The 22,302-nt window shown below is 38.4% G+C and overlaps 1 protein-coding gene across 1 annotated transcript in view; it reads right to left on the bottom strand.

Moving 5' to 3' along the window:
- The window catches only part of raver2 (ribonucleoprotein, PTB-binding 2), a 103,658-nt gene that overhangs the window by 3,204 nt on the left and 78,152 nt on the right, over positions 1–22,302 (bottom strand). Inside the window, exons 6-15 of the mRNA XM_061034959.1 lie at positions 21,880–22,000; positions 18,515–18,597; positions 18,324–18,422; positions 16,793–16,904; positions 13,775–14,133; positions 10,892–11,000; positions 9,848–10,029; positions 7,446–7,556; positions 6,310–6,411; positions 2,158–2,376 (exon numbers count right to left, since the gene is read on the bottom strand). Coding sequence (XP_060890942.1) covers positions 2,158–2,376; positions 6,310–6,411; positions 7,446–7,556; positions 9,848–10,029; positions 10,892–11,000; positions 13,775–14,133; positions 16,793–16,904; positions 18,324–18,422; positions 18,515–18,597; positions 21,880–22,000 — 1,497 coding nt within the window. The remainder of the gene's footprint in view (positions 1–2,157; positions 2,377–6,309; positions 6,412–7,445; positions 7,557–9,847; positions 10,030–10,891; positions 11,001–13,774; positions 14,134–16,792; positions 16,905–18,323; positions 18,423–18,514; positions 18,598–21,879; positions 22,001–22,302) is intronic.

Raw genomic sequence — 22,302 nt, 5'->3', positions numbered from 1 at the left:
ACACAAATTAAAAAACTAATCTCTCATATCTCTCATGTTAAAATGAACCGCTGCATCTACAAGTGTTCACCAGGCTAGACAGGTTCCAGTAGACCTTTAAGATTTTATTGAAGAACATTTGTCCTCACAAGGACATCCTCTATTTCATATAAAATCGAATACACTCCTAACTATAAATAGTATTTTGCATGATGCAATCATTAAACACATTTTAAGATTAAGTCAAGTAAGTACTTATTTTTGTTAGTAATTGTTATTCACAAGTTTTTTTCTCAGACTTTAGGAATTAAAAAAAATGCTGTGATTCCCAAACTGGCAGGACCTGGAACAACAGAAAAACAGGGACAACCGGAACAAACATTACAAAGTCACAAATGTTTCAAATACCTCCGAACAATGAGCATAAACCAACCACTGACTCTCATCCTCGTCCCTCAACGCTACTTCTATGTTGTGTTGTTCTCTTAGTTTTTGCTTTGTTTTTTGTTTTTTCCTGTCAAAGCGTCTTTGAGTATTTAGAAAAGCGCTAAATAAATCTAACTTATTATTATTATTATTATAAAAAGGAAAAAAAAGACACTGAAGATAAAATGGCTTATTAGAAAAAGAAAGAGGAAAACAATGTTAATAGTTGTGGATTTTACCACATCTAAAATCATCCTGCATGTATGTCTGTTTAAAGGCTTTATATGTGATTTGTTGATCCAGCAGATGTCGCCCTTGAGCACCAGCATGAAACCAAAACAACTCGCGCTGCATTGTTGTGTTAGCATGCTAATGCTAGCGATCTTTATTATGCTCGTATCTTCACACTGCATGTAAATTTACCTGAAATGAGCGTGATCTAGAAACACAGTTAAGCAGTGAGTACAGTATGTTATTCTTCTTTTCTCTAGTCCCTCAATTAAACAACTTTTATACACGAGGGGAGGAGTCAGCCGGCCGTCCAGGCGATGTAAACAAAGTGAAGATAGGACTCTGAAAACTCTGAAAACATCACAGACAGTGGGACTCGGGTGTTACACCCATTGTAGACAGTCATGACTCACAGAGTTATTTTCAGAGGATATACTTGATTTATATTATATTTAAGTGTGAAAAATCGCATATAAAGACTTTAAGCTCTAGCAGTTTGAACGTCTCCAGCAGGAACACAGAGGCTGTCTGCACAAACAAATGTAAGTGTGTCTAGAGATTAGCTCAGAGACATCCTGTCTCCTCACATCATCCTGCTCTCTGTCTGAGAAAAACACCACACCAAGCAGTGAGACACCACAGTCTCTTATATTGTTTTGGAACTTTAACGGACAAAATCCCGCCCATAGTGGCTATTTCAAATTAATATCTTAAAGCCTAAGAGCAGAGATCTTCTACCACAGCTCACGTCTGCAAACAGCTCACACTGCCCACTAATATGAAGACTTCAGAGGAGAGACACTCGAGCAGGAAGCTGCAAAAATGAAATGTTTGGATTCTGTCACCTGAGCTGAGCGAGCTAACTCCGAGCTTCCAGTTCATAACAGATCATTACCTGAAAATGTACAGAAGTTGTTTGTGTTTACATCTAATGAGGAGGATCATAGACAGAGATTTAATTTTTAAAAGTCCATTTGCACGCACTACATTAAAACAAATGTGTATTTCAGTAAATGGAGGTAAATTATGGAATTCTCTCGATAATCATTTAAAATGCTGCTCAACTATCATTCAATTTAAAAGACTGTATAAAGAAAAGGTTCTGTATTGAGTTAATCTAACTGATTGTATTTGATTGTTTCTATATTGTTGATCTATTTTATTGTTTTGTGAGAGAAAGAGAAAACAACAGGTTAGCCATCTTATTCTGTTAAACGGTATCTTGTGTTATTAGGAAAAGGGGGGCAGGTATTATAAGTTTTCTTCTTCCTGCTTCCTGTTTGCTCATGAACAGTGTTTCAGTATTATGAGAACATATTTTTTGTTTTGTATTATTGTGTTGAAACCAAACACTGAAATGAGCAAATAAATCAAAAATGAAAATGAAAATGAAAATGAAATAATTGAAAAAAAAAATTAAAAGGGGCAAAAAAAAAAAAAGTTGTTTATCCCCAGCTTTAGTCGTAAACTAGGGTGAATCCTTTAAAAAAAAAAAGAATATCTGTGTGAATCTCCACTCACGTAGTAGTAAGTGTTCCAGTCGGTAGCGGCAGTGTGTGGGTGCGTGACTGGGTTCGGTGCGGCTCCGGCCGGGTGCGGCGGTCCGAGGAAGCCGGGCATTAAAGGCAGGGTGCTGTAAGCCGGGAGCACGGCAGCAGCTGGAAGGACGGCCGGCGGAGGGGCGGCACCGTTACTGACCGCGTGCAGAGACACTCCTAGAGGCTTACACACATCCACCTCCTGAGAGACAACACACAACAACAAAGAAATGATAAACACTCTTTAAGCTCTTACATCACAGGGTCCATTATTGTTAAAAGCACCTAGTCATCATTTCTCAAATGAATTGACTCACTGTTCATTATTTACTTTTCTTTTATGTTACTGTTATGCCCCATACAAAGTCATGTTTAAAGTCTTTATATGTGATTTTTCACACTAAAATGTAATATAAATAAAGTATATCCTCTGAAAATAACTCTGTGAGTCATGACTGTCTACAATGGGTGTAACACCCGAGTCCCACTGTCTGTGATGTTTTCAGAGTTTTCAGAGTCCTATCTTCACTTTGTTTACATCGCCCGGACGGCCGGCTGACTCCTCCCCTCACGTATAAAAGTTGTTTAATTGAGGGACTAGAGAAAAGAAGAATAACATACTGTACTCACTGCTTAACTGTGTTTCTAGATCACGCTCATTTCAGGTAAATTTACATGCAGTGTGAAGATACGAGCATAATAAAGATCGCTAGCATTAGCATGCTAACACAACAATGCAGCGCGAGTTGTTTTGGTTTCATGCTGGTGCTCAAGGGCGACATCTGCTGGATCAAAAAATCACATATAAAGCCTTTAAAGACATCTTACTTGTTGTTGTGTTACGGTGCCACCTTGTGGTGTTTGCTTGTATTTATCTATCTTACTTTTCCTGTCATAGAAACTGAAAGTAAAATAGTCGACCATGAGCCAGTGAGTTTGTAATTCTTTGTAACATAACAATAAGTAGGGTCTTTTACCTGCTTTTTGTAAAGTGTCTCGACATAACAGTTGTTATGAGTTGACGCTATACAAATAAAAATTAATTGATTGATTGATTGAGTCGGCTGCAGCACTTTGGATAGCTCAGTAGTTTCACATGTTTCTTCTGCTAATGCAACGTCTGTAAGTATAAACGTTGATACTATGTGTATTCATTTTAGAAAGGACTTTTTTTGTATCTATATAGATGCTAACTGCTAAGCTAGTGTTAACTTTACCATTCATTTGTTTAAGATGCTATATGCTAGTGCTGTGTGGCTACTTTAGCTTGTTTAACATGTGTAGACATGCACAGTCAACTGCCTTATTGTGTTTATTAAAAAGGACCTTTTTGTATTGTTTTCAGTTTAAAAAAAAAAAGAAACCTCAGTAAACTTCATGAGCAACATTTCGTGGAGTTTTTTTGGGGACTGTTTAGCTGGTTGGATAGTTAGCTTCAGCAGCTAGCGAGGCCTACACAGTTACAGTTTTTCACTGACTCGATCCAGACGAGAACAAGCTGTGAGCCTAAATATGATTCTGAGCACTTTGCCGCATGTCATTCCCCACTCTCTCACTCTATCCACTGTCCACTACAATAAAGACAAGAAATAGACCAAAAACTTATTTTTTTTAAGTAAAAAAACTACTACTTGGTAAAAAAAAGTAGATTTTTGTTGATTTTAAATTGTTACTATTTTCCCTTTTTAGAATTCCTTTAAAAGAATTGTATGTATTTTACAGTTCTTTTAAAAGTGATTTTTATTCTTTAATCTTGCCTTGTTTATTATTGACCTGCCTGTTTTCATATTTGCTGTCCTTGTAAAGCACTTTGTAACTTGTTTTTGAAAAGTGCTCTATAAATAAAGATTATTATTATTATTATATAAACTTGTTTGAGGAAGCAGACTTGTGCATCTCTATAGTTTATCATAGTTTAGTTGAGGATGGTGATACATGCAGTGAGTACATGAAGGAGCTATGTTTGACTGGATGTGTTTGAATAGTATATGTACAGTATATGTTCAGTATATAGTATATGTACAGTATATAGTATATGTACAGTATATAGTATATGTACAGTATATGTTCAGTATATAGTATATGTACAGTATATAGTATATGTTCAGTATATGTACAGTATATGTTCAGTATATAGTATATGTACAGTATATGTACAGTATATGTTCAGTATATAGTATATGTACAGTATATAGTATATGTACAGTATATGTTCAGTATATAGTATATGTTCAGTATATGTACAGTATATGTACAGTATATAGTATATGTACAGTATATAGTATATGTACAGTATATGTTCAGTATATAGTATATGTACAGTATATAGTATATGTTCAGTATATGTACAGTATATAGTATATGTTCAGTATATGTACAGTATATGTTCAGTATATAGTATATGTACAGTATATAGTATATGTACAGTATATAGTATATGTACAGTATATGTTCAGTATATAGTATATGTTCAGTATATAGTATATGTTCAGTATATAGTATATGTTCAGTATATGTACAGTATATGTACAGTATATAGTATATGTACAGTATATGTTCAGTATATAGTATATGTACAGTATATAGTATATGTTCAGTATATGTACAGTATATAGTATATGTTCAGTATATGTACAGTATATGTTCAGTATATAGTATATGTACAGTATATGTTCAGTATATAGTATATGTACAGTATATGTTCAGTATATAGTATATGTTCAGTATATGTACAGTATATGTTCAGTATATAGTATATGTACAGTATATGTTCAGTATATAGTATATGTTCAGTATATAGTATATGTTCAGTATATAGTATATGTTCAGTATATGTACAGTATATGTACAGTATATAGTATATGTACAGTATATGTTCAGTATATAGTATATGTACAGTATATAGTATATGTTCAGTATATGTACAGTATATAGTATATGTTCAGTATATGTACAGTATATGTTCAGTATATAGTATATGTACAGTATATAGTATATGTACAGTATATGTTCAGTATATAGTATATGTACAGTATATAGTATATGTACAGTATATAGTATATGTACAGTATATGTACAGTATATGTTCAGTATATAGTATATGTACAGTATATAGTATATGTACAGTATATGTTCAGTATATAGTATATGTACAGTATATAGTATATGTTCAGTATATGTACAGTATATAGTATATGTTCAGTATATGTACAGTATATGTACAGTATATAGTATATGTACAGTATATAGTATATGTTCAGTATATGTACAGTATATAGTATATGTTCAGTATATGTACAGTATATGTACAGTATAGAGTATATGTACAGTATATAGTATATGTACAGTATATGTACAGTATATAGTATATGTACAGTATATGTTCAGTATATAGTATATGTTCAGTATATGTACAGTATATGTACAGTATATAGTATATGTACAGTATATGTACAGTATATGTACAGTATAGAGTATATGTACAGTATATGTACAGTATATGTACAGTATATAGTATATGTTCAGTATATGTACAGTATATGTTCAGTATATAGTATATGTTCAGTATATGTACAGTATATGTACAGTATATAGTATATGTACAGTATATGTACAGTATATGTACAGTATAGAGTATATGTACAGTATATGTACAGTATATGTACAGTATATAGTATATGTACAGTATATGTACAGTATATGTACAGTATATAGTATATGTACAGTATATGTTCAGTATATAGTATATGTTCAGTATATGTACAGTATATGTTCAGTATATAGTATATGTACAGTATATGTACAGTATATGTACAGTATATAGTATATGTACAGTATATGTACAGTATAGAGTATATGTACAGTATATGTACAGTATATGTACAGTATATAGTATATGTACAGTATATGTACAGTATATGTACAGTATATAGTATATGTACAGTATATGTACAGTATATGTACAGTATATAGTATATGTACAGTATATGTACAGTATATAGTATATGTACAGTATATAGTATATGTACAGTATAGAGTATATGTACAGTATATGTACAGTATATAGTATATGTACAGTATATGTACAGTATATGTACAGTATATAGTATATGTACAGTATATGTAGAGTATATACCTTGGTGGCGTAGGCTTGGTTCACTGCTGCAGGTTGTGAGTAGTACTGAGTGACCGCCTGCATGTAGGAACTGTAATCCCCGTAGGTTGTGACTGGTGGAGCCTGAAACACAAGAAGGTTATTAAACACATGGTGAAGGCCAATTATTCTACGTTTTTTACTTTTATTTATCCTGTAAAGATCCTGACTGTAGTCCTGTTTTAATGATAGAGTAAACACGCTCAACTCCCTGACAACGTAAAACAAATGAGTTCTGAATCCCGGAAAAATGTTCAAACAAGTCACATGGCAATTAAAAATACAAATTTGGAGTGCTGTCCTAATTTCATTTTTATACCATTTATGATTAAATGATTTAATAAGAAACCAACATTGCACATTTTTTGTGAAAAAAACTGAAGGTTTACATTTTTTAATGATACCAGCTTGAAAACAGAAATTCTGTTGTTACAGCAGTAATTAATTAGTGACCTGGCCGATGATTTTTTTAGGTTGTCATGGTGCTAACCTGTGACCTTTAAGACTTGACTGCACCCTGGCCGAACAGTTCTAGTATTTCATTCAAGATCTACAGGACTGTCAAGGACTAAACATCTATCAATCTGTAGATGTTGGAAGTTTGAATGCTGGATTTTAGTTTGTTGAATCTATTTTTAATCCTTATATTTAGTGTATTTAGTGAAGTGGTGGCATTTTGCCCCTTCCTTGAGACAAAGCCATGCAGCAAAGAAACAGCTGAACAAACCTGGGCCGTCCAGGGACACAGTATCAGTATATTGCATGTTTCACGCCAGCGACTGCAAAACTCCCCCCCCCCCACCCCACAATTTTACCAAAAACCATCTGAAAACTGCTTCTCACTATGATATAAAACAACATACAAAGCGATCAATTTGAATCTAATTCTGTCTGCCATGAATTTACAACACTTCTCCCTGTCCAATACATACATCCTGTTTAGTGTTTACTCCTCATTTATCTCTTCATTGTCTATTAGTAAGAACATATTCTGACCTGACCTTACTGTAGGAACAGAGACCAACCAGCCTGCATGTTTATGGTCAAATAAATAAATACATTCTAAGTTTGCACATTTAAAAAACAGACGCAATACTGTTAAAAATAAAAAGAATTACCTGAGTGTGCTCCTTGGTGTAGTCTGTGGCCGTGCTGTCCTGTGAAGCAGCATTGCTGTATGTGTGAGCTTGTGCTGCTTGATAGTGCTGGTACCACTGCTGCATGGCCTCCTATGGCACGCACACACACACACACACACAACCCACACACACACACATCAGAAAACATTGCGGTGCTAGCAGACAGATCGATGTTTGCTCAATAAATTTCTCGTCTCTGCAGGTTATTTGCCTCCTTCTTTATTTCTGTCTCTCTTTCTTTGTCATTATTTTTTTTTGTCCTTTCTGCCGATGGCTCTGCCCTGTTCCTCTTCATTGTCTCCACTTTCCAGACAAATTAAACCAAACGTTTTATTGGTAATCTAATCACGATTCATTAGTCTGGATGAGTAGACTGTAATTAATATTTGAAATTGGGTTTGTATAACGCTGCAAATATCAGATGTGTCACTTGCTGCTTGAGGAAGAAAAACAATGATGATAGAAACAGAGAAAGAAGAGAAAGGGATAAGAAAGAGAGAGAAAGGTGCAGACAAGCAGCGAGGAGAAAAGGATTCATCACTTGTTCAGAGAAGGAAGTGTTGAGAGAGAGGAAGGAGCAGGGACAGATGGAGAGACAGCGCGCTATCTGCCAAATCCTATCTCATTCTCTCTGTCCAAATATCCCCACCAATCCTCGTCTCTTACACCTCCCTGCCTCCAACACTTACATCTCACTCTGTCACTGCTGCAACCCATCCACTCATTATGCATCCATCCATCATCTATTCAGCTGACACCCATCACTCACTCTTTTGTTTGACACATTTTAGGATGAGTAAAGCCGGATACCAATTTAAGCATATCCACATTTTTCTATGACAAGTTGCTATGAGTGTGAAAATCAAAAATTATAAACGTTGTACTGATGTATCACAGGTTGGGGTTGTGTTAATGTCTATCTTTCACTGCAACTGAAAAGACAATTAAAAGGTAAAACAACATCATTTGAAACCAATGGGCGACTGTAACACAACAGCTAACATTAGCATACAACCACATGCTAGCTAACAGTAGCCTATTGTTGGACTGTGTTACAATATATGATAGGAGGGGCATACATCGGTATTAAGTGATGTTAGCTAGCTGATGAGACTTTGTTCTTCTAATAAGTTATGTACTATTTACTAGTTAGCGTTAGCTGTTTGGTCTTAGTTGTTCTAATTAGTTTATATTTGTGTTGTTTTGATTACTCCTTAGCTACTGATCGCTGTTAGCCAACATCGACTTTCTAGCTAATATCACCATTTTATCGTCTAACAAGATATCATAGGAAAGGCATAAATTAGCATTTCAGTCTTTGTATCTTAGCTTTTTTGACACGTTAACAAATGTGTTGTTTAAAAAAAAAAACAGGTAATTGTTTAGCTACAAGCTAAAAAAAACCAGCTAACATTCAACCTTTTCCATTGCAGTTTTATTGTGTTTTTTTATAAGTGTATTTTGCACAATACAGCATGTGACCTTAAAGGCTTTATATGTGATTTTTTTGATCCAGCAGATGTCGCCCTTGAGCACCAGCATGAAACCAAAACAACTCGCGCTGCATTGTTGTGTTAGCATGCTAATGCTAGCGATCTTTATTATGCTCGTATCTTCACACTGCATGTAAATTTACCTGAAATGAGCGTGATCTAGAAACACAGTTAAGCAGTGAGTACAGTATGTTATTCTTCTTTTCTCTAGTCCCTCAATTAAACAACTTTTATACGTGAGGGGAGGAGTCAGCCGGCCGTCCAGGCGATGTAAACAAAGTGAAGATAGGACTCTGAAAACTCTGAAAACATCACAGACAGTGGGACTCGGGTGTTACACCCATTGTAGACAGTCATGACTCACAGAGTTATTTTCAGAGGATATACTTGATTTATATTATATTTAAGTTTGAAAAATCACATATAAAGACTTTAACAAATGTGTTGTTAAAAAAACAGCTAATTGTTTAGCTACAAAGCTAAAAAAAAAAACAGCTAACATTCAACCTTTTTCAAGCTAACATTGCAGTTTTCTTGTGTTTTATTGTTTTACTAGATAGGACAGGCAAGACACCTATGGTAAAGTGTATTTTGCACAATACAGTATGTGACCTTAACTTGTTTTAAATCTATATTTTTTTAACTTGTAGCTGATTTACCCTCCAGATTTTCACTGCGTTCATTGTTGTTGTTTTTTTGTTGATCATGTAGAAGCCGGGAAATTGTTATGATTGTTTGATCCTAAATGTGACACAACAGTACAAAACTTATAATTTGAGCTCACATCCTCATGACAGAGGAAAATGGATGCTGTGTGAGTCTTGCATTTATCTTTGTATGTCTTCATTAGTGTGTCTCTTTGCAGTGTGTCTGTACATGCTGCAGTACCTGTGTGTAGGCCTGGTTGTATTGGCTGTAGTCAGTGGAGGTATCAGTGGTATAAGGAGCTGTGGTTGTTGCTGTACCGCTGTGGGGGTAGGAGCCAGAGCTTTGGGAGACGACGGGAGCAACCGGGCTGCCGTACATTCCTGAGCCGGGCTGTCCACCCTGTGCTTTATTCCCCACTGAACCTGAGTACAGGAGGGGAAACATGGAGGAGGCACAATGAGTTAAACAACACTGTAGGTACTAATGTATAGCAGACACATTGTAAAAGAAATCCTGTCTGATGTGCCCTTGAAACTGTGCTTTTGAAAGGTTGTAGCTTTATCCTTAATGAATGCAGTTTTCTATATAACCACTTCAACAAACCTTCGTCTGATTGTGGAGGAGGTTTGCATAGATGAAGAGGCTATAGTGTGACAGAAGCAATTTATTCTGTGCATTCATGAAAAAAAAAACACTATAAGTGTATCTTTGTTAACATACAGAAAATCTTCCTGCTGACATCTCTACAGCTTTAATAATGCTTTATTAGAGGTTTGGGTCGGGACTATTTCTTGGCTTAAGGGCAGCGATTTTTTGGATTCAAATCAGCAACTTAGAAAAAGAGGTGAAAACGTTCGGACATGAGTCATTAGTTTAGTACGGTGGCCCTGAAGTGCAAAACACAACAACAAATAAGAAAACACAACGACAAATAAGAAAACACAACAACAAATCACAAAACAGAACCACAAATCAAAAAACACAACAACAAATAAAAAAACACAACAACAAATTACAAAACACAACAAATTAATTTGTGATTTGTTGTTGTGTTTTCTTATTTGTTGTTGTGTTTTGTGATTTGTCGTGTTTTCTTATTTGTTGTTGTGTTTTGCACTTCAGGGCCACCGTAGTTTAGGCCTACATATTATTTATAAATATAAATATTTAAATGCACAACACTGCGGAATTAATATCTTTGTACCGTAATACAGATAATTGCATGTAAACAATAGGTAAAGGAGAAAAGCACAGGTCTTAACTGTTGTGCGTCTGTTTCCTCACCTTGCAAAACGACTCCTGGCATCACACTGGCGAGGTTCAGGTAAGGGTTGGAGGGCAGTCTGACTTCTTTTGGAGGATCGCCCAACAAGGAGCTCTGACCACTGCCCACCTGAAGAGACACACACACAGAAAACAAAATGCAGGCTTTAGGTTTGCTGCTATTTTGTTGTTGTTGTTGTTTTTTTACAGCAAATTTTATCAGCCTACCAAACAACCTCTGATCCTACAACTGTAAACTGATCAGGCCTGTTCTGTCGAAAATGAGTTTTACCCCATTTAAACCAACATACCTCTGTCAATGTCAGGTTTTTAAATGTTGAAAAGATTCTGCTGAATAGGCTCCGACAGCCTTGGAGAATTGTACATTCTGTTAATTACATGCTCCCTCCATTAGAGAGACTTTGGAGAAGAAAGCACCGGGACAGGAAACAGTTCCCTGAAGAACTTCTACGCTGTGATTATCTCTGCACACTTACTTATTATAGACGATGATGTTAGCCTGGTGAGTGCAGAGACAGAAAGCTCTTCAGCTCGTGCAGAGAGTAAACACAAGTGAACAGGCAAGTAGGCTGGAGGACAAGGAGCCTCAAACTGTAACAGTAAGGGCAGTAAGGATGCATTATGGGAAAGGAAGATGTCTTGAGGGAGGCTGTTAATAGGCTCATCTGGTTTGTGTGTTTGTGTGCCTGAGGTTGAGACCAAATGAGACTCAATTAGAAACAAACAACCGACCTCAGGAGAGGACAGAGGAGAAAACAAGTCTGTATAGAGAGCTAACTGGCTAACTACATGCAGTACCCTAGTGTTAGTAAAATAGTTTATTATAAGACAAGAATCTATGGAAGCCCATTTCCGCCAGTTAAAAAAATAAAGAGCTAACAAAGTCATAATTATGACATAATAAAGTCATAATTATGAGATAATAAAGTCATATTTATGACATAATAAAGTCATAATTATGAGATAAAGATCAAATTGTTCTCTTTGTTTATCGTGTCCCTTGCTCAAGTGGTTTATTCCGTGACTTCTGCTCCAGGAGCCTGTCCTTGAACGTAGTCTTCAATGTGACCGCGATGCATCCTTGAATGTCTTACAGTAGTTATGTATTTATTTCTGTTGTCCTTAAACTTAGCTTTTTATCTGGCCCTTGTGGGTGTCATTGCCCAAACAGACCACATGAGGGTATCATCGTGTCAACGCTTACTTTTGTTATCTCATAATTTTGACTTTTTAATTCATAATCTCTCTTTTTATTTTTTTAACTGGCGGAAATGGGCTTCCACAAGAAGCAGATTCTTAACTGAAAACGTAATTGTGATGAAAACAAGTGAGAAAGAAAGTCCCATTCACAAAATGAATGCTTACTATGTATTATTTCCCACCATGTTGAAGACAATCTGGTTGCTATCAGAGAAAAGCATTTGCCTTTTTAGTTAAGCTAACGCCAAATAAACGAATGTTAGCTACTGTGTCCTTCACTAAAAGTGAAAGAAAATTATACCTTGGTGACCACTGGCAACTTCACTATAGAAATTAGATTTGGTAAACTAATCTGTTGGTAATCAGCAATTTCTGTCTTCTAGGGTGAAGTATTACATGGTGATAGTTCTAACTAGTAGCTTTAGCTTCTTTTAGCATCATGAAGGCAAGTACAAGTTTCCATCATGGGCATTTTTATGAAATTTGTATGTGATTCTCCTTTAAAGAGGTCATATTCTGCCCTTTTTGGGGTTTGTATATTTAATCTATGTACCTACTAAAGTATGTTCACAATAGATAAAGTTATAAAAAAGTGTCTGTTTTCATGAACTGCCGCTCCATGCACCGGCTCTCTTCTGACTCTCTCTCTAAGGCTCTGAAGTGTCCACGTTCAGAGTCCCCACGTGTGCCAAGTCTGATCTGATTGGTCGGCCTGTCGGCTCTGCCGTAATTGGTCAGTCGTTCAGCCACTCTGGCTCCGAGGGCCGGGGAGCAAAAACATTAGCAGCTTTGCACTACTGTGCTACCGCAGGCTACGGCATATTGTGGGCGTGCTACAGAAGTTAACGGGCGTGCAACATGAGCTGTTGGGCTTAGATCAGTGATCTCACACTGACAAGACGTCACACTGACAGATTTTTTTCGAGGGGGGCTAGAACCGAGCGTTACAAGCAGCTAATGCTACAGCTAACAGGAGGACATAGGAGAAGCCGCGTTTCCGCAGACTTTGAATTTTTGCACATAGATGTGCCTAAACATGCACAGGACACTTGGAAAACACACTAAAGAGCATATAAAACCAGAAAAAGCAGAATATGGGCCCTTTAAATGGAGTCAGCTAAGAACATCCTAGTCTGAAGGCAGTTTTTGAAGACAAAAAAACACCACAAGAAGCTAGAGCTGGCTTAATGAGCTAGCTATCTTAATCTGCCAGTTAAGGTTGACATTTTTGCTACTGAAATTATAGGTTGTTTGCTCAAATAAGAAAAATTTGGCAGTTTTGGTCTATCTCTGTCTGTAATGAAGGAAACATTATTCATGCAATGTCTTGAATTTTCAGCAGAACTTGACAGTGAGTGTTTTAAGTATATTAAAGAATAAAAGCCATAGCAACAGTTACTAAGGGAGGCATGGTTTAGCGGATGATTATTTCCTTCTTCCTTTTTTTCCCCCCCAAGCCACAATTCAAGATATACATTAAATGTACTATGGCTGTGTCTGAAATCCCATTTTTATATAAAGTATGACATCTGTTTGTGTATAGTGCATTCTGAATTTAAATATGCAATTTGTTGAATGCAAGAAAGGCCCTGATGTAAACTAGATTGGCCATATTTGAAGGTAGATGCAGAGTGGGTTTTGATGGCACCGTGTTGTGTGTTCATGTTTTTTTGCTCGGCTCACCATGCTAGCCAGGTGGCATCCATCTGAGCCGTTGTGCTGCCCCGTCGATGTGTACACTCCTCTAGCGGGGATGGGCGGAGGCGGGCCCAGGCCTGAGTTACTTATGCCCAAGGAGTAGCTTTGTCCCTGCAGATGGGAGCCCACGAGTGTCCCAGGAGGAGCTGGCTGCCTGTCACAGGTGGTGATGCAAGAGGAAGAAGAAGAGGAGGAGGAGGTGGCAGAAGATGTTGCGGGGATTAAATGGCCGCTGTTTTGATCGACTCCGCCCACGCGACCGTGGAGGTACGGCATCACACCTGCTGCTGAGACAACGACCGTGGCGTTGTTGGTAGACGTTTGCACCGACTCCGGTACCAACTCTGTAAGGTAAGAAAGGAAAGGTAAGAGAAGAGAAGAGAAAGGAAAAGAAAGAAGGGAACAAGTAAATAAGGCAAGTTAAAGAAAAAACTGAAATATATAAATATAATTAAGGGGCTTGGGATAAGTAGTATAAGGAATGACAAGCAAAGAAGAAGAAACCAAACAAAAAGAAAAAGGGGCAAAAGAAAGTAGGGGAGGTTAAATACAATAAAACAGGTGAGAAGTGGAAATGAAAAGGAAAGAGAAAGACATTTAAAAAAAAAATGGAAGAAATCAAGGGAGGGGAAATGAAAGAGGAGAAAATGGAAACCAGAAAAGCGAGTTTAAAGTGGGCAAAAGTTTGGTGAAACATCAAATACAGCACAAAGGAGCAATGTAAAGCAAAGGATGATAAGTGAAGGGAAATGAAAGCACAGCGAAAGGGAGATTCCAGATAACCACATGAAATGGATTCTGCTGATGGCCATCAGTGTCTGTGTCTCCTCTGGACAGAAAAAAAAGAAATCACTCAGACGGCTGAGAAACTGAGCGCTGTGGGCCGACCGTCTCTGCAGAGCCAGCTGTAATATTTGGGAATAGGTTTTACCGCTCATACATCATCACTTATCACGATTATTTACAGGCAGGCACTCTGCTGCTCACTCCTCCTAGTTCACTCACTCCAGGGTTCAATAAACACACACACACACACACACACACACACACACACACACACACACACACACACACACTTACACAAACACACACAAAAAAGCAGGATCACAAACACAATCACACTTATTATAAATCCAATATTGCCGTGACAAATGGCCTCCACAGCACGATAAAATAATCAGCTCTAACAAGCCTTAAGCTAACAATCCCAGCAGCCTCACACACACACACACACACACACACACACACACGCCCATGCACGCACACATAAATTCATGCTCACACACAGACACAGCAGCTGCTTGTTTTTTTCCTGCACTCACTCTGTGATATATCTTTTCCATTTAAAACAACACAGCTTTTCTCAGCTGGGGGATTTGAATTGTAAAATGCACTGCGGTTTCCTCGCGAAATGTTTTGCACTCTAATTTACAACTGTGAGGCGTTCAGGAACCTGCAGAGGGGCATCCCTGACACCTGACGGTTACATCTCATGATCGAAGGTTGACCCCGCTCGAAACGCTCCAAAATGAATCAAACGAGAGATTCTCTCTTCAAACGAGAACAATACAAGAGAAAATATAAAGTTCTCTTCAGGATACAGAGGCTATCATGTATAATTGTGTAAAATTACCGCCTTTAAAGGACTTCTGGTCAAACAGAACTCAAATAAAGTGTGACATTACTCAATTTATCATTTTAAAACAAAAAAAAAAAACTGAAAAACTGTAACCTCCACCGTAACTCATTATTTATTCAAACTGCAATATAATAATAATGAATAATATGTCCATGATAACAAAGTGCAATAATCTTGAAAATGTGTATATATTCCATCTGACTCTTATTTGTGTAAATATTTCTTGTACCTATTATTAATATCTTACTTACATTCCTATTCTATTTGATTCATATTTTTATTACTATATTTCTGCTATATTTTATATTTTGGAGCAACTGTAACGACCGAATTTCCCTCTGGGATAAATAAAGTATTTCTGATTCTGATTATGTTTTATAAGATGTCGTAAGAGGAGCCCTTACTAGTTCAAGTCTCGCCTGTGTGGGTTAACATTCATAAAGTTTAATTAAGATTTACAAGAAACTAGATCCCGACATATGAATCGTCCAGCCAATTTTATTATCCGATATTAGCAAATCAAGTGACTGTCGTATGGGCTCATTTTATGTGCATATATGCACAGATATTACTAGATTTATTTACCAGTGAAGTAACATTTCATTTGAGTTTCATTGTATTAAACTACGGCTGCACGGTCCTGCAGTGGTTAGTGTTGTCGCCTCACAGCGAGGAGGTTCCTGGTTCAAATCCTTGTGGGACAGGAGCCTCTCTGTGGGGAGTCTGTATGTTCTCCCTGTGCATGTGTGGGTTCTCTCTGGGTACTCTGACCTCCTCCCACAGACCAGAGACATGCTCGTTAGGTTAATTGGTGACTCTTAAAATTGCCCGTAGGTGTGAATGTGAGTGTGGCTGGTTGTCTGTCAGCCCTGTGATTGGCTGGTGAACAGTCCAGGGTGTAACCCCGCCTCTCGCCCAATGGCAGCTGGGATCTGCTCCAGCCCCCCCCCGCCATAGTGGATGGATGTATGACACTAGCATTTCTCTTTTTTTTTTTGTCACCCCTAAATTCATATCAGTCAGGACCTACAAGACACACCTCAAAATGTCAAGAGAATAATTATAATATTCTTTGAGTTGATACATTTTAGATAAAAAAATAGACAAATATTTTTTTCTTCCAAAAACAAAATTTCTTTACTTCACTGTTTGTTCAACCATAAAAAACTACATGCAACTCTGCTGGTGACATCACTATCAGTTTCTTTTTGGGAACATTGGGAACAGAACTCTGCCGTAATGGGGAGAGTAGGAGATAATTATAAAAAGAAGAAGATGGGTAAGAGACATCATGTAGCTCTCAGTCTTGTGTCAGTGCTTTGTGGTAATTACAGCGAGTCATTAAACAGGGACACACTGTTCACCTGTAGGCGAGTCTCCCAGGAGACCTTTCCCCAGCTGCACGAGGCCCGGAGGACGCAGAGACAGAGCTTTCTGCATCAGCAGCCTGGACGGGTCCCCGAGCAGACTGGAGACCTGTGGAGCAGAGAGGAGGAGGAGGAGGAGGAGGAGGAGGAGGAGGAGGAGGAGAGAGGGAGGAGGAGGAGAGGGAGGAAGAGGAGGAGGAGGAGGAGGAGGAGGAGGAAGAGGAGGAAGAGGAGGAGGAGAGGGACGAGGAGGAGGAGAGGGAGGAGGAGGAGGAGTAAGAGGAGGAGGAGGTGGAGGAGGAGGAGGAGGAGGAGAGGGAGGAAGAGAAGGAGGAGGAGGAGGAGGAAGAGGAGGAAGAGGAGGAGGAGGAGGAGGAGGAAGAGGAGGAGGAGGAGGAGGAGGAGGAGGAAGAGGAGGAGAGGGAGGAAGAGGAGGAGAGGGAGGAAGAGAAGGAGGAGGAGGAGGAGAGGGAGGAGGAGGAGGAGGAGTAAGAGGAGGAGGAGGAGAGAGGGAGGAGGAGGAGTAAGAGGAGGAGGAAGAGTAGGAGAGGGAGGAGGAGGACAAAGAGGAGGAGGAGGAGGAGGAGGAGGAGAGGGAGGAGGAGAAAGAGGAGGAGGAGGAGGAGAGGGAGGAGGAGGAAGAGGAGGAGGAGGAGGAGGAGAGAGGGAGGAGGAGGAGTAAGAGGAGGAGGAGTAAGAGGAGGAGGAGGAGGAGAGAGGGAGGAGGAGGAGGAGTAAGAGGGGGAGGAGGAGGAGGAGTAAGAGGAGGAGGAAGAAGAGGAGGAGGAGAAGGAGGAGGAAGAGGGAGGAGGATGAGGAGGAGGAAGAGAGGGAGGAGGAGGAAGAGGAGGAGGAGGAGAGGGAGGAGAGGGAGGAGGAGGAAACGATGATGTAGAGGTGACAGGAAAAAGGAAAGGGGATAAGATTGAGAGAAAATGGAGATAAGAAAAACTTTGAATACAACGACAGCAATGACTTTTAAAGTATGAAATATTACACTGCAGAAGATTATCTCCTTTTTCCTTTTAAAGATTTCCTTCCCTTCACTACTACAACTTTTATTATTATTTTAAAACCATAAAGAAACTAATGAGGAAAAGAAAAATCAGGCAAATGTACTGTTTTTAAGAGCGTGCGTTGGTGGAGGGTCAAAAAAAAAAACCAGAAAGACAGAAAAAAATATGCAGTTTTTCCCCCCGCTCTGCTTTCTAGATCATCCAGTTCTTAAAACGACAAATACTCCTCGCATCAGTCACTGTGACTTTTAACTTCACTCCTGCAATTAAAGAAAACACCGGAGACATTTAAAAAAATATGCTAATGGACACGTGGAGGGACATGACAACACCTCCAGGTCGACTTTTAAAACACAAAAGAAGCATTTAGGTTGCATGGCTTCAGAGGATGTGCTGAATACAGTATGTGCACAAACTTATCACTAACCTATGCAATTTATCAACAACACACACACACACACACACACACACACACACACACACACACACACACAGATAACCGGGGGTCTTACGCTGCTGATGCGTTTGTCTTTGATGTGCAGAAGCTGCTGCTGTGCAAGCTGCATGTGCAGGAGGTTCTGGAGGACAAGTCCATTACCGAGCATAGCGTTCTGCAAAAGGTAAAAAGGAATAAACACATCACGACTACATCGTCACAGTCTATTAAAAAAAGAGCCGTACAGATGTTGGTGTTTTTTGTAACCTGGTGTGCTTTTCCAAGCGTGAGCAGAGCTGTGGTGAGAGGAGGTCTGAGGAACGGCAGGCTGCTGTGACGCCCGTACTTCCCTACAAAACAGAGACAAACAACAAAATAAAAAACATCAACTAGTGCTTTTTATAACTTTATTTAAAAAGATAGGACACTGGATTGAGTCAGAAACTGGGAAGAAAGATGCAGAAATAAAATGTGGATCTTTTACTAATGATACTGTGCTTTTCTAGCCATGAGAGACATTTGATCTCTTTTTACAGTTTAAAGTCTTTCTATGTGATTTTTCACACTTAAATATAATATAAATCAAGTATATCCTCTGAAAATAACTCTGTGAGTCATGACTGTCTACAATGGCTGTAACACCCGAGTCCCACTGTCTGTGATGTTTTCAGAGTTTTCAGAGTCCTATCTTCACTTTGTTTACATCGCCAGGACGGCCGGCTGACTCCTCCCCTCACGTATAAAAGTTGTTTAATTGAGGGACTAGAGAAAAGAAGAATAACATACTGTACTCACTGCTTAACTGTGTTTCTAGATCACGCTCATTTCAGGTAAATTTACATGCAGTGTGAAGATACGAGCATAATAAAGATCACTAGCATTAGCATGCTAACACAACAATGCACCGCGAGTTGTTTTGGTTTCATGCTGGTGCTCAAGGGCGACATCTGCTGGATCAAAAAAATCACATATAAAGCCTTTAAAAGTCCCAGGGGGCTACTTTCTAAGGGATTAAAAATGTCCTCCAGCCTCGTCTCAGTTCCCACAAAGTTCTGCAGACACATGAAGATCAGACACACGAGTCCGCTGATGTGTCTTTAGAAAACTGGAAGTACTCAACCAATCAGAATGGTTCCACACTGTATGACTCACTAAACTATTTTCTACATGTTTGTGAATATTTCTTTCTGGATGAATGTTTTCTTCATTTGGTCTGACTTGTTTGCTGTATCTCATTCTTTTTTCTACAATCCTCAAAAGGCTTCCTGTTGTCTGAAACTTGTATTGGATGATTGTTTAGCTTGCTGCATCACACCGAGACTGATAAACCTGGTTGGTGGGAAATGAAGTGAAATGGTAACAGCGGTACAGTTTGTGCACTGATGACGGTTGTACTTTCTTCCATAAAGAATGAAGTCATGAATAAATCATAGTTCCTTCTGCTGTTCATGCTAATCAAGTCTGTGGAAGAAGAAAATCATCCAAATATGTGTTTGTTAACAATGATTCTAACACTTTTGTTCTCACCAGAGAATAATCAGTTCTCTTGCTTATTAAATCACCATGGTAACATGTAGAAATGAGACTGTGTATGAACTTCCATTAGTGAGGCTTTATCTGCAGTCACACTCTTTCTGTTTTTTTTGTCTTGCTGAGATTAATGGCGGTAAAAACCCGGTCACATCTTCAAACCATCGACACCTTCCACTTTTCACACACAGCGCACTTCCTGTGGCTCTCGTGTGCATGTATGTTACTCCTCTGCATCTTGAGGTCTCCTCATAATAAATGTGAGCGTCGATGCTAATCGTAGCTTCCACCAGAATAGGTGGAGAAAGTTGAACATTTAACCAAGGTCCTAATTTTAGACTTTAATTGTGCGTGCTCTTCTTTAAGAGAGCTCCCCCTCCCCTCCGTCCTCCCTTCTTCCTGTTCTCATTTGTTCTGCTAATGACACACGATTTCATTTTAATACCTGATTAGCCATTCATCAAATAATGAAGCCGTGGACCGGGTGATGACTACGGCACATGGGAGGGGGGCGATCTCGTACAGTGAGTTTTTGATTATTATCCACGTCCCTTAGGAGTGGAAAGACTCCTCACAAGAACATGTTCAGGGCTCAGATTTCATTTAAATGTGCAGTCAGTCATGTACTTGTATCATGTTTATTAGCTTCATGTTGCTGAGAGCGTTGAACTAGCTGCAAACCAAACTTACAGACAATAACCAAAATGGATTTTAGGAAATATCATCATTTTTAAAAAACTGATTATGTTGGATTCTTTGCACACTTACACTTTGTCTGATGTTAAATTACAAATGCAAAGTGAAAGGATTTATTTAGAGAACATTTAAATGTTGTTCATTATTTCAATATACATCTCAGGTAACCCAAGGCCGAAGCAGTACTGCAGCTTGAATCAGCATATGGTCGAATAACTCATAAAATAAAAAAATAAAAACAGAGCGAGAAAATATCTGGTGACTAAAAAAAAGACCAACAGTTCAGCCTGCTTCCATAAAACATGAGTGAGAGAAGTCAAGTTTGACTCTCTAGATACATCTGAGTCTAACATATCCAATTAGAGAGATGAAGATGAAGATTGTGATGATTAAAAAAACAGAACTTGAAGTGTAAATCAGTTGTTTTATATTCTGGGTGAAGTGTGGTTGAGTTCAGCAGCAACATGTTTTGATCTAAAATTCAACAACCACCCTGCTCCTTCTCTGTTACAGCGGTGAAACAGGCTCATTGATGGAGTAGTATTTAGACCTGGTCATGACATGCTAAAATGACAGGTACGAACATCATTTCAAAAAAAGAAAAGAAATGGTCACTACATAAATCTACATGATTGTAATGTGTGTGTCTTAATATGTGAACTCTGGAAATATTCCTGTGAGGCAAACTTTGAAGAGAACACACAATGAAGAAAGAAACCTTTCTACAGCCCAACAAAATGCTTTAATCGTGGTTTAGTTTATGAGCTCGCTCAGTGGATGTTATGTCTAAGTCATGTTCAAATCTGTTTTGAGTCATCCAATTTAATTTTTTCCTAAATCTTTATAATTTAACATTTTTTTAAATTGTCTTTCCTTATTTAGTTTTTGGGCCTCAGAGACAGGACATGTGGGGAGGAGGGAGTGGGGGGATGACATGCAGCAAAGGGCCGAGGTCGGATTCAAACCCACCACCACTGCGACGAGGACCGCAGTCTCCGTATATCGGACACACCACATAACCGCTAGGCTTTCCGACACCCCTTTACATTTATTTTTTTTACTTAATTCCGATGAAGATACATTTTATTGCAATTTGAACAATCTATCTATTTAATGTACCGGTAGGTCTTTGAATGAATATTATGTATACCTGTTTGTCACATGTTTTATTGTAACTTTGTATGTGTGAGTTTGGAGATAAACTTCAGCAGTTCAGTGAAGCAGACGACAAGGCCTAACTAAACCTGTACACTTTATTTAGTTTACAGGGTAAGCTATGAAATAAACACTTTGCCAGTGAAACATGTTTGCACTTGATCTATAGTAGAAAGTCATAAAACATTTTGATATAATTCCTGTGACCTAAAAGCAGATGAAAAGCTGATGCATGCTGGTCCCAGTCATACCTCCTCTTTTCCCAGTGTGGTACGGTCTCATGAGGATCTGCAGGGCGGCAGGGTTGGTCATACTGGTCAGCAGCTGGGCTAGGTTGGGTTCTGGAAGCAGGCCTTTCCTGTTACTCAGAATCTGCACAGAAAAATACACACAAGTTAGAGGTGAATAAGTGAGACTGTGAGTGTGTGTGTGTGTGTGTGTGTGTGTGCGTGTGTGTGTGCGGTGTGTGTTTTGATCTTCTTATTAGAAGTCCCTGATGGACACACTAATGATTACATCAGTTTACATCATCGGGATATGACTGCACTGTCAGCAGAGCAGAGTTGATCTGAGAGACAAAAGAATACAAGCAAGAAAGTGAGAGAGAGAGAGAGAGAGAGAGAGAGAGAGAGAGAGAGAGAGAAAGAGAGAGAGAGAGAGAGAGAGCAAGAGAG

The sequence above is a fragment of the Labrus mixtus genome, chromosome 3 (assembly GCF_963584025.1).
Source record: "Labrus mixtus chromosome 3, fLabMix1.1, whole genome shotgun sequence".
In the NCBI taxonomy this organism is placed as follows: domain Eukaryota; kingdom Metazoa; phylum Chordata; class Actinopteri; order Labriformes; family Labridae; genus Labrus; species Labrus mixtus.
Note: the sequence above shows the minus strand (reverse complement) of the source record. Positions and strands in the feature narration are given on the sequence as shown.